We start from the raw sequence: 12,828 nt of genomic DNA on the forward strand, positions 1-12,828 counted from the left end.
ATGTCCATTTGTTCCCAATTTCCTCGTTGCCAGGATATCATATTAGAACTGGCACATGTTGGAGTTCGAGTAGTATTCAGGATGTCCCAGATGGGCTTTGGTTCCTGTAGCTGTTGTGAAGAACTGTGTCGATTCTATGTCTGGGGTTCAGGATTCAAGTCTGGATGGTCGGTGTCTAATCTTCTGGAGTCTAAGATGGATCCACATGACATATTTTCAAGGTGGGGGATTCCCCTGTACCCTGCATGAGAGAATTCTTTTAGACAAATTAGAGTTTGAGAACTGGAGCATAAGAGTCAGTTTCTCCCCAAACCAATTTTCTGTTCTATGATGGTTCACAGAGGTGGGAATTAAGGAGAATGTGGGAATCCCTAAACTTAATCAAATAGCTCCCTCTTCCTGGTCTGCCTAACTAAGCAGACCTTTGCTCTGATGATACGTGTATCTGCTCTTTTAATGCCCTGACAGTGTCTTTAGTGGCCCAGTGACACATGCCTTCTGATTCTGCCAGGAAAGTGATCTCAGGTCCTGATAAAAGGATCTTCAGGTCACAGCTTCACTGACTACCCAAGGTTTCCAGTGTCCAGTTCTCAGAGGAGAGAGAGACAGAGAGAGAGAGAGAGAGGGAGAGAGAGAAACAGAGAGACAGACAGAGAAGGAGAGAGGACACACACACACAGACAGACAGAAAGAGAGAGAGAGAGAGAGAGACAGAAACAGAGACAGAGACACAGAGAAGAGACACAGAGAGGGAGAGTGGACACACAGACAGAGAGAGAGAGAGAGAGAGAGAGAGAGAGAGAGAGAGAGAGAAAGAGAGACAGAGACCATTCAGTAGTTCAGTGCTTATTGGCCTCTGTCAGTGAACCTGGACAGAGCTAATATGGAACAAGTAATTTTTGTTAAAAAGCCTCCCATTTATTTTATGTTATGCATTTTGGGATAACACCTGAGGTTTTCAAGCTTACTCCTAACTCTATGCTCAGTCATCACTTTTGGCAGGTTTGGGGGACCATATGGGATGCTTAGGATCAAATTCAGGTGAGCGACATGCAATATTACTCTGGCCCTTGAATGACATTTTTAATAATACAAGAACATTGTATGATTTCATATCAAGAAAGGATTACAAAAATATAACAGTAGCAACATAAAAGCCATCAGAGATCCTGATGGTCAGGAGGGGTGGAAATGTAGCCCTTTGCCAAAGTTGCTGGCCTCCCAGAGATTAGGCCTCAGGACCTCTCCCTATTCTAGGGCTAAAATTACATTTGCTGTAAGGATTGTAATTTTTTTCACTTCTGTAGTTTCACTTTTTGTGAAATAGTTTTTCTTTTTATAATCAGGAAAAAATTTCTTAAATTGTATTTCTTTTAAAATAGGAATTAATGAGCAAGTCAGACTTACCAAAGCATTTCATGTATAGAACCTCACTTTTCTTCTAGCAGCTTGTAAAGTCAGAAAGGCAGATGGTTTCATCTTAAAGACAGAAGAGAGGAATGAAGTGTTCAACATTGTGAAGAAAAGTTAGAGGGCTCCGGTCCTGTCTTGATCTGTTATTCTTTCCAGGTCTGTTTCCCTTCTTAGCCTTTTCATCTCCTTATTTTCTCTCAACCCTTCAGCAAACATGTCTGAAGCATTTACAGCCTTCTAAGGCAATGTAATCATTGCTTGCATGGTGGGTCTAGGTCATAGAGATGAGAGCAACAGTTTCTATTCCCCAGGACATCGTTTCCTGGTAGGGATGAGCACAAGATTGACAAAAGAAATGCCAAGATAATATAAGCAGCAATCTAAACCAAGTGCCATGGGTACTTGGAGGACAGTGTGACTAATTCCATAGCAGGGGCGGGAGGATCAGAAAAAGTTACAGAGAGGAGGTGACATTTAAAGTGCAACTTGCTGTCTGGCATAGGAGTGAAAAGCCAAAGCACTGTGGCTTGGCAGATCTTGAAAGAACTGCGGTCGCTACCACCAGCTTGTGTGTGGGGGCTTTGGCAGGTTACTATCTGCCTCCAACTTCTATTTAATCTTCTATCATCTAGGATTGTGGTGGACACAATTAGAAATACAGAAGGCAAGAAAGAATGTGTGTCTGAGAGAGCTCCCCAGAGATATAGGAAGAGGCTGGGTGAGAGACAGAGAGAGAGACAGAGAGAGAGGAGAGAGAGGTATGTCAAACTAAGAGAAAGGAGATTTTGAAAGCCAGTGCAGTGGAACACACATGGACTTAAGGGATTGAAGTTTGATTCCATCAAAGACTTTCTGGACTTAATATATTTTGTTCTTATTTTTTGTTTTTGTTTGTTTGTTTGTTTGTTTTGTTTTTGGGGTCACACCTGGCCGTGCTCAGGGGTCACTCCTGGCTCCATGCTCAGAAATCGCTCCTGCTCCTGGCAGACTCGGGGTACCATATGGGATGCCAGGATTCGAACCGTCATCCTTCTGCATGCAAGGCAAATGCCCTACCTCCATGCTATCTCTTCTGCCCCTTGACTTAATATATTTTAAGGCAACAAAAGCAGTTTTTATTCTCAAAACACTTAGTTTATGGCGGGAAAAAATCCAGAAACTCTTGGGAGTCTGAAGGAGAGTTATGGTATCCTGATGATCAAATCATCAAGGACCAGTGTTTGTTGTTGGCCCCACTGGACTTTTGCAAGGCAAAGACTATATCTATAGTTTTCTTGCCTGACTCAGAGAAGAGAATGAATTACTTTTATGGGAAAAGGGCAATTATAGACAAAGAAAACTGAGCCTTTTCCTCACAACTGATGCATACACTGTAATGGAGAGAAAGAGATCAGGTCCAGGAGATCCAATCATGTTTTAGCTTATAAATGTTGGCATTTTATATGGCGTTGTTTTATTATTTTTGCCTCTAAATACTCGTGTATGGAAACATCTTATGTTTTTTTTTTAAATCTTGAAACAAACCAAACAATGAGAACAAATAGCTCCTATTCTCATCCATCATCTATCTCAGATTTTTGTGGGTGGGATTGGGTGAGTGGTGTGTGGTATTCTCACTGCCCTGGAAGAGCAATGTGAAATGCTCTTAGTTTCAACAATTTCAATGACTCAGCTGGTTTGGCTCAGGAGAAAGAAGGCTCTTCTGTCAGCATAACCTGGGTATCACACTGCTAAAAAACCAAGCTCAGTCAATAATGAGAGCTCACTGTTTGTAGTTGCTGATTTAAAAAAATAATTATACATAAGTGTGTGAGCATACACAGATGCATGTATAAAGAAAGCAAATTTTCTGGAGAAAAAATAGATTGTATTTACATATAATATTATACAATACTGTTAAAAGATAGGATTTGTGAAAGCCAATCACTGCAATAAAGCTTTTATTTGCTTTGGAGTAAATAACCCTGTGGTGTAAATTTATTGTCTTCATTTTAGTTATGGTTTAAGCCAAGACAAAAAAACATTAACCCAAAATGCTTCTTTAGATAACATACTCTGTCTTTTTTAATTGAACTTTGTTTGAAATGGACTAGGTCACATGTAATACTTTCTGGCGTTTTAATGGAAACATCACAGCAAAAATAGTTAACAATCTGCTTTAATTTCAAAATTAAGGTTTTTTTTTTTTACAGTAGGGCAGTATCTTGGAAAATGTGCAAAATGCATTTGAATTTAATTATGATGGCAGTTTGTTCAAAACAAGATTAAGCTGAGCTGTGACTATTCAATATAGAGTGTTGATGAGAGGCATGTGGTAGAAGGATAGTAGTAGCTTCTTGTTCTTGGGCCATAGAAATTTTTGTGTGGTACTATGGGGACTGCAGTAAATGAGATGTTCTGGGTACTCTGGCTACTGAAAACCCTAATTGGAGGAAGGTTGGGTACCTCTTGGAACACAGATTAAGCACATCTCCTAAGTGAGGGACAACATGTAGAAATTGGCAATCATTTTTTCTGAATCTCCCCATAGCATCCAATTCACCCAGTAATTTATTCATCAAAAACTCTTTTGAATTCAATTGTGTAAAGTGCTAAGAGAAAAAAGTGAGCAAAAATAAGGTAGACTCTACCATAAAAAGATCACAGGCTAATGCAAGACATATACATCATAGAGTGAGATAAACATTAATGTTTGGGGACATATGAAGCCAAAGTTTTTAATGGTCAAGGACTTTGATCTCAGGTGAATAAATGAGGAGTGTTTATTATAATCTGGGGTGCTGATGAAAAGCCTGCTCTGGGAATCCCCAATAGAGCTGAAAACTAAGCAGGGAGGATTATTTCAGGTACATGGTAGAGTATTTTCTGACCCTATAAAGGAGTGTTCTCTTAGTGGAGCTAAGGAGTCCAAGAATATGCAGTGTGACTAGGACAGAAAGTGAAATGGTTGTGTTGAAGGTTTCATAGAAAGGGCCTCTGGTCATAATGATGTACCTGGTTTTCCTAAATCTGTCAGGAAGCTATGAAGTGGTTTTCATTTACAGTGTGCCATAGCTCAAATCTTAATTTTGCAATGACTGTTTTTACTTCTGTGAGGAAAATACTCTGAAAGGCACAGGAAACACATGTAAAGCCAACTGAGCAAGTGGAGAAGAAAACCACACATTTTCCTTCAAATCTGGTTGATTCTGGCAAATTCTGACCATGCCCTAAACTTGTTATTTATAGACTGAGGGTCCTAAAGGAAGAATGTCAGATTTTTGTAGTGATGGTGATAACTGGTTATGAGAAGATGAGATTTGCTATGACCATTAAGCCAGGCAAACATACTGTTGGGTATGGATTTCTTCCTGTATTCTTTTTATTTCAAGCAATTATGAGCTGAAGGTTGTAAAACATCCATGTTACTTGTAGGTTTAAAAATTGTATTTTTAGCATATGTTATTATTTTTTAGCATACGTTAGAGGCAATTTAAAATAAAGCCTTTTCAAAGAAGGTCCTATTAAGATCTCTGCTCAAATAGTAAAAAAAATTTGCTTGGAGGCAAGAATAGGTTTCAAATCCAATATCAGTATTTGTTGGAAGGACCTTGTGCTGTGATGTCTGGTAGAAGTCACATTCAACCCCAACTAAATAGCCCCCAGCCCTTATTCCTCCCCCACCATGATTCTGATTTCTGGTGCCCTTGCTAGATAGATATAACCTTACTTCTCATACCTGAATTGGCAAGAACTCAACTTTTGCATTGTCTTACCACTTTTATTATATTGTTATCCTACCCCCAGTTTACCCCCTGCCCCATATTTTTTTCTCAAGGAAAATAAAGTAATGGTGTTGATAAGAAATGAACTCCTCCTGGCTTTAATAAGATCACAAACTATGAATATGAACATTAAGTAACCAAGCTATCAGTGGTGAGGAGAACATGCAGGCATACACAGCATGATAGGGCATTCTAGAGAATAGATTTTTCTTATGACTAAAATGGCCTTAGCACTTGTGGAATATTTTCCATTTTGCCTTTTAAGCAAAGAGCTGGACTCAGACTTAGTTCCTTCAACACTTAGCAATCTCCAGCAAAATTTAATAAATTCAATTTAATTCATCCTCTATTTTTGGATCATCATGATGGGCTTCTTTATGGTATGATATAAAGTACTTCAAGGGAATAAATAATTAAATAGAAATTATTAAATTTTAGCTCAAGTATGTGTAGGTATATTGATGAAATCTTGAACATGTATCCATCTGAATGAAGTTAGAAACTGTTCCATTGAGTCACACTTTTTTCTCCCAGGAGACATGTGGCTTCATGTGTTTATTATTGTACTAAATTATAAATTTTTCTTTGTTTATCTGGAAGACATATAAGAGACTTGTAAGAAAATATTTTTCTGTGAGTAGGACTGTGAAATTATCATCCTTCTTCTGTGACCAAACTCAGTGTCTCATACATGCAAAGAAAATTGTCTTTCCTGAACTATATCCCTGGTTGATAGATGGTCAACATGTTCCTCTTAAGTTTCAGTATTATTACCCTAATCAACCCACACAAGTAATATAATCTTAAAACCTAGGAAAAATATTTAAGTTTATTGCAAAAGATAATATCCCATTTAAAACAGTTTAGAAATTTACAAAACATTACATTAGTACAGTCTTCGACAAGGTGCTCTATTGGTGAGCTGTATTAGGTTTCAAATATAGTGAATACGCATTTTTTTAAACTACAGAGATAGCAGCTACATAAACTCCTGCAACTTAAATTGATATATTGGTCTTTTTCCTTTCCATTTTATAAAAGTGATGTTTCTTAAATTAATATCTTCCATTATTCCATATAACCTCAAGTACAGCATTTCTGCAGAATATCAAGGTAGATGTTACATAATATTTTACAAAGAAGCTATTTTTCACATGAGTATATGAGTAGAGTTTTGGTATTTGTATATGGATGTGTGGTTTAACATAAAGAAGATCATTTCTGTTTAATAGAAAATTGCTTGCTGAATCCTTTTTTGTTGATCATGATTTAATTCAGTTTCCATAAAGAGACCCCTCTCCTAGTGTCAAAACAATACTATGTTGTGCTTTGGTATGTATATCACCTCATCTGGTTTTATTTGTAAATATTTCATTGTTTTTGAACCCTGGGTTTATTTCAGTCAGGGAAGGGCTTATCTAAGACATCCTCTCCACATTTTCAACACATGTGCATGAGACCTCGATCTCCTTCACCAACCGAGTGTTGGGTTACTCTTGATGTGAGTTACCTCAGACTCCTCTTTATCATTCCAGGCTCACTTTGGCAAATGAAACAGTTCAGCCTCTGCTCATTGGATGCTGGAATATTCAGAGAGCTCATAAAGTAGAGCAGGTGTTTATAACCTCATTCAAAACTAGATAAATGGATCCTGAAATTTTAAGCAATTCCACTCATTGTGGCAAACAATTCACTGCTGTTACCGGGTCTCTTAATTTCAGGAACAGGATTTTTTTTATTCTAGCATGCTACCCAAAACTATAAATTAATTTGAAAATTCATGTCAGCAGAGCAAATTAAAATGGAAGCTCTACTACTAGATAGAGTTATATAAGAGATCCCAGATGCTTTTTTTGCTTTATTGGACTATCCTCTGTGCTGTTCTTTTCCACTGTTGGAGCCAACAGAGAGTTAGCTGATTGTGTGGATACAAAAAGCTCTGTGGCTTTTAGCCAGTGGCAGCACATCTTATTGAAATGTGGCTTCTTAAGTATGACAAGTGTATTTATCTTAATTCTAACTTAACATTATACATTCTGTTCTCATTTTGTGGGTTTAAACATTATACTAGAAGCAGAACAAAAACATCTTGAATGACATCCTCAGACTTAAATAGTGCAAACCAAGATTCCTTGCCAAATTTTCCTCTTCACTCTCACTGAAATAGCTTCTGCACTGCAGTGTGGTGATGAGAAGGTGAAACTGCTCTAGTGGTTTGCTCAGTTAGTCTTAGTTTGCAGTAGGTCTGAATATCCCACATTCACACGGGCAATTGCATGCTACAGTGACTAATGGAGACACCTGAAATGCCTCTTTGCGTTGAACTTTAGGATCCCTTTTATAAGCAGCATGAATTTAGCCACAGTCTGGTGGAAAATTAAAGTAAGGAATATGAGTCTTACCAACCAATACCTCCTCCCCTAGAGTACATAGTGATTACTTAATTCTATTTCTTTAGAATTTTGTTCATTCAGCTATGCAAGTCTGTCTGGACCCACATATATGGTGATTTTTTTTTCCAAAGAATGAACCAGACTTTAAAAGAACACAGACTTGGAGAAGGAAGGCCTTTAATTGCAAAAGAAAAAATATATATAACTATATGCCCAGACCTGCTGTGTCTTCAATCAGGTGGCCATTGCTTGGCCACCTCAGAGAGTGTGTGTAGAATAAGATACTTTTAAAGCTATCTAAAAGGCTATTTCAGGGATGAAAGGGTGAGAAAATCAGTGTTGTGATTTATCTTCATCTTATGTATGTTACTGTTAAGATGAAATGGACAGGCTGCAGGAGCTCATGAATTATGTTGCAGGGAAATTTACTCTAGAATCTAAAAGTTCAGACCCAAACTAGATCCCAGCCTTGCCATCTGTCTCCTATCCAAATCTAGGAAGCATGATGGCCTTGGAGCAGCTATAGCAGCAGGACAGCCACACAAACTCCCATAAGCCTTTAGGTGACTATACTTAACTACACAGCCTGAGATGACAGATGCTTGCTTTGGGATCAAGGACCAATGAAAAATACACAACCCACTAGGGCAGTCTTTTATTTGTAGACCCTGCTCACTTCTGTTTTGCTAACATGCTCCACATTCTCAGAAAATTGCTACCGTAGCTTATGTACTTAGATGTTTTCTGTTGATACCCTAGTTTTCTACTTCTAGCTTATCCTAGCTGATCCTCTGGCTTCCTGCTCTGCATTACACTTTCTTTCTCCTGGGATAATGAACCCAGAATAAGAAGGTGCTCACCATCACAGAGTTGTATCACAGGGCTCTACTGAAGGTGGGAATCTATCACACCAGGATGCAGCCAGGCCATATATGACAGGGTATGTGACAAGTTATCATGGGTATCAAAATTCCTCAGCAAGCAGTGACACTCATTCAGGTGAGGTTGTGGTTAAGTGTCCATTAGCACTCAGCTAATAGTGCAATAGCAGCTCAGCTCTTTTCTGTTCTGTAGGTTGACTGTTGGGTGGCTCACAGGCTAGGGCCTCCACCAAGGGATCTAGAAGGTCTGAGGCATGGCATCCTCACCTTGGGAAGGTGTCTAGAGAGGTGGATGGCAGAGGAATAGTCCCTCAAAGTTCAGATCCACCAGAAGCATTTCTTCTTCACCTTCTTGGTTTTCCGCCTCAAGTCCTGTTTCTCAGGAACCGGGAGTTCTGCAGGGGACTTTGGTGGGGGAGATGTCTCCTCAGCTGGTTCTACTTCCTCCAGACTCTGAAGAACTTCATGGAACCTGCCTTCCTGCTGTCGAAAATCATATTCTACACTGAAAAACACAGCAGAAGGAAGAAAAGTAAATTCAAATCAGTATACATATTGTAGATTCACACTTCACAATGTCTAACTGACACGGAAGAGGGGTTTTGAGATCACTTCTAGTGACCTAAGTGCCTTTTGGATGTGTGAGTTTGGGGAGATTTACCACTTCTCTGAACCCAATTTATCAGACTTTGAATTGATATCAGTAATTTTTCCACCTGAGGATATTATTTTTTTATTTAAATACTGTGGTTACAAGGTTGTTAAAAATGCATTTTTTCCACAGATAAAGTTGTTCATGATTGAATTACAGTCATATAATGTACAGCTACCTTCACCACCTGGGGACATTATTAAACTTTAATGGGAATGAATACTGGCTGTTGATAATATATGATCAGTATACTTTACCCCAATCTCTAACAGTTATCATCACTTCTAATATTTAATAACCATTATACAGAAAACTGCCTTACTATAAAATATTCAAATAATACAAGGAGATGTACAATAAAACTTGTAACTGTTTCCTCATCTGTATAATGCAGATACTAATAGCACTTATTTCAAAGACTTTCTTTAAAATTAATATGTGTTAAGTGAGGAAAAAGAAATGAACTACTGAGAGCAGTGCCTGGACATTGAAAGCTTTCCATATGTATTAATCCTATTGATTTTACTATTATTAATATGATCTTACTCTTTGTCTTGCTCCTCAATAATGTGTCTTCTAGAATTTTATATGATGCTTATATTCCTCAGTAACATTATAATATATGGTCACACCCAGAAGCTCTCAGGGGTTACTCCTAGCTCTGTGCTCAGAAATCGCTCCTGGCAGGCTCAGTGGACCATATGTGATACCTGGAACTGAACTGAGGTCCATCTTGGATTGGCCACATGCAAGGTAAAGTCCCTACCGCTGTGCTATTGCTTAAGCCCCAATACATTTATTTTTAAATGCTCCCCTTTGATGCCATTTCCTAATATTTCCCTCCTTTTTTGTTATTTTATTTGTGTTTAGAGTTACCAGTGTACAAACTGTTATTTACCATTGTTTGGTAATTATCACAGCTCTTGGGGACCAGGGTTCCAGGTTCCCACAAGTCGTGAGAAGAGCAGAGAGTTCAAAACTCTGACCTTTGGTGGATAGTGGCCCATACATCCTGACCACTTAGATAGGGTTTTCCTGCCCCTTCCCTGAGCCTATAGTGCAGGAAGAATTCCTTCAGACATTTCTGTAGGAAAGTTATGGATCTTCTTTGTCCTCAGCTCTTTATTTTCATCCTCTGAAAATTTATTTATAAAGGAGTTTCCAGTGCAGGGTTGCTTACAAGAAGCCTCTTAAGATTTTAACTGCATACATCACCCAGTGTTATATTAGAACTGTTGGAAGGTCTAGAGGTGGGAAAACAGCATGGGAGTGTGGCAAGTGGTGGAAATGCAGGCATGAAAACAGAGTGTTCCTGTATACAAATAAAGAAAGAAAATGTTTTTCATGGAAGGTGAAAGATCCCACTTTGGTCTGCAGTGTGGCATGACTAGCCAAAGACTTTCTTTCCAGGACTGCAAAAGTGCTGTCTAAAAGGAGTACTTGTCCATGTTTGCCATCTACATAGCACCTTGTAGAGATCCAAGAACAAGTTAGAAAGAGGAGTTCAGCTTGCTGCTAATGAAAAATGAAGCCCCAATGGTAATTCTGAGTTGAAAGAGACAGGGACAAAAGCATCAGAAAAATAGGCAGTCTACTTTTTAGCCCACTTGACTCCAAGATACTTACAGCCCTTCAAGGAAGAGTATCTGATAGTTTCAGTTTTATACTTTGGTCAGTTCCACCTAGATGTTGTTCTTGGATCACATCTTTATTTCTTTTTCTTTCTTGTTTTTATGTCATGCCTATAGTACATAGGGGTTCTTCCTGGCAGTGATTAGGGGATCATGTGATTTCAGAGACAAATCCAAGCCTTCTGTGTGAAAAGTAAATGATTCAACCTTTTGAACTATTTCTTTGGCCCCTTTTTATTTTCTGTTTCTCTGCAGTTCCTTCTATAGGTACAATCTCATGACCTTTGTCAGGCTCACATGATAACCACTACACTTAGGGAACCTTGCCAATCCATGACCTTTGTAAATAGAAAACATAGACTGTTTGTTTAAAACAAAGTTCCATATCTGTTTAACTGTGAGATCTTGGAGAAGCCATTTCTTAATTTTCAAATCACAATTGTTCTCATCTAAAAAGTGAACATGGGACCAACTCACAGGTTCTCCATGAAATTTAAGCACTTGTACTATTGGAACATCACTTTAAACACTTGGTATAGGGGAAATCATCATGTATCCAGAGAGGCAGTGAGCATCTTTCATGGTGTCAGACTCTATGCTAGGTATGGGAAAGGGTGAAAGATTGACACTGACAGATATCCTGACCTCCTGCTTTGTCAGTAAATGCTAGCTGCTAACATCAAGATCTATTAAGGATCTAGCTAAGGCCTAGGATCTTCTAGGACTACCAAACCTCTTAACCTCATGCACTGTGACTTCTACTTCTAGGATGCATTGCCTGGCTGGGTATCCTTACTTACCTCTGAAAATGGGGTAGACTTCTTTTATATCATCATCATCAGCTCATCTAACCCACTGAAAAAGAGGAGTCAGAGACTATCCCCTTTTTACCATTAGTTCACAGATATAAAGCATGCCAATTCACAGTTCTCCCAGCCTTTTTTCTTCCCCTCTCCCCCATTACAGGAAAATGACCTTCATAATAGAACACCAGAAATTCCAAAGAAGGTGACCATCTCATTTTAGGAACTTTCTGTCATATTTAGGGGTCCTCACACTTTTTAAACAGGGGGCCAGATCACTTGTTCCTCAGGCCATTGGAGGGTCTGACTATAGTAAAAACAAAACTTATGAACGAATTCTTATGCACACTGCATATATCTTATTTTGCAATGAAGAAACAAAACAGATACAAATACAATATGTGGCCCGCCGGCCATAGTTTGAGGACCACTGGATGCAACCATATGTTCATCCTATCCTCCATTCATTTTTCCAACAATCCATCCATTCTAAGCTGGACCTGATATTATTCTGAGTTTCAGAGACACAATAGTAAGTTAGAAGTGGATCCTGCTGTAAGAGATAATAGATACAAGAATGTCAGGTAATGATTTAACTAGTAGATGCTTTCAGAATGCACTTTGCATTTATTTCAGCTCCCCTGCCTTACAACACCTTACTCATACATGTCAAATTATATAGACACTAAATACACATACAAGCATGCATGCACACACATACACCAATGCTCTTTTCACACTTATGGTATTTCTCTGAACTAATAGATCAAAAAACAAACCATTTGAACTTCTAAGAGAGCAAAGTTCCAAAACCAATTAGCTAAAACAATGTTCTGAATGTGTATATAGTTGGTAGACCAGGGAGAGGAGGTCCAGGAAGCAGAAAATAAACTCCTGTTTCTTCACCATTTGAAGAGCAGTCAGTATAAAGGGTAGAGCAAGATTCTTTGCACTCTCCTGGGTTTGCACTGAGATTGCACTACTTCCTGAATGGTAACCTTGGGCAAAATGCTTTACTCTCTAAGACTCATTGAAAACAGGGCTTGTAAAAATGGATAGATATGCAGATGGGACATAATGACAGATAAAATGTCCTCCTGTTGGACCTTGTCTCTATTTGCTCTACTCTTAACTAAATCTTTTGTCTTTCCATCTTAGAGACTGACTATTGTGTTCATACCTTCAGCTCTTTGATAATTGTATACCTTGCCAGCAACATCACTCTTCACCCCTCCCCTCCATGTACATTCAAGAAAGAATACACTCTTTATGTTTCTATGGAAACACCGCA

The 12,828-nt window shown here is 38.6% G+C and overlaps 2 protein-coding genes across 2 annotated transcripts in view; one reads left to right on the top strand and one right to left on the bottom strand.

Annotated features, from left to right (window-relative positions):
• The window catches only part of DOCK2 (dedicator of cytokinesis 2), a 442,819-nt gene that overhangs the window by 227,625 nt on the left and 202,366 nt on the right, over positions 1 to 12,828 (top strand). The window lies entirely within an intron of this gene.
• Positions 8,502 to 12,828, bottom strand: part of INSYN2B (inhibitory synaptic factor family member 2B) — a 131,343-nt gene continuing 127,016 nt past the window's right edge. The window contains exon 4 of the mRNA XM_049776061.1: positions 8,502 to 8,956. Within this exon, the coding sequence (XP_049632018.1) occupies positions 8,770 to 8,956 (187 nt within the window). The 3' untranslated portion in view covers positions 8,502 to 8,769. The remainder of the gene's footprint in view (positions 8,957 to 12,828) is intronic.

Source organism: Suncus etruscus, chromosome 6 (assembly GCF_024139225.1).
Source record: "Suncus etruscus isolate mSunEtr1 chromosome 6, mSunEtr1.pri.cur, whole genome shotgun sequence".
Lineage (NCBI taxonomy): Eukaryota > Metazoa > Chordata > Mammalia > Eulipotyphla > Soricidae > Suncus > Suncus etruscus.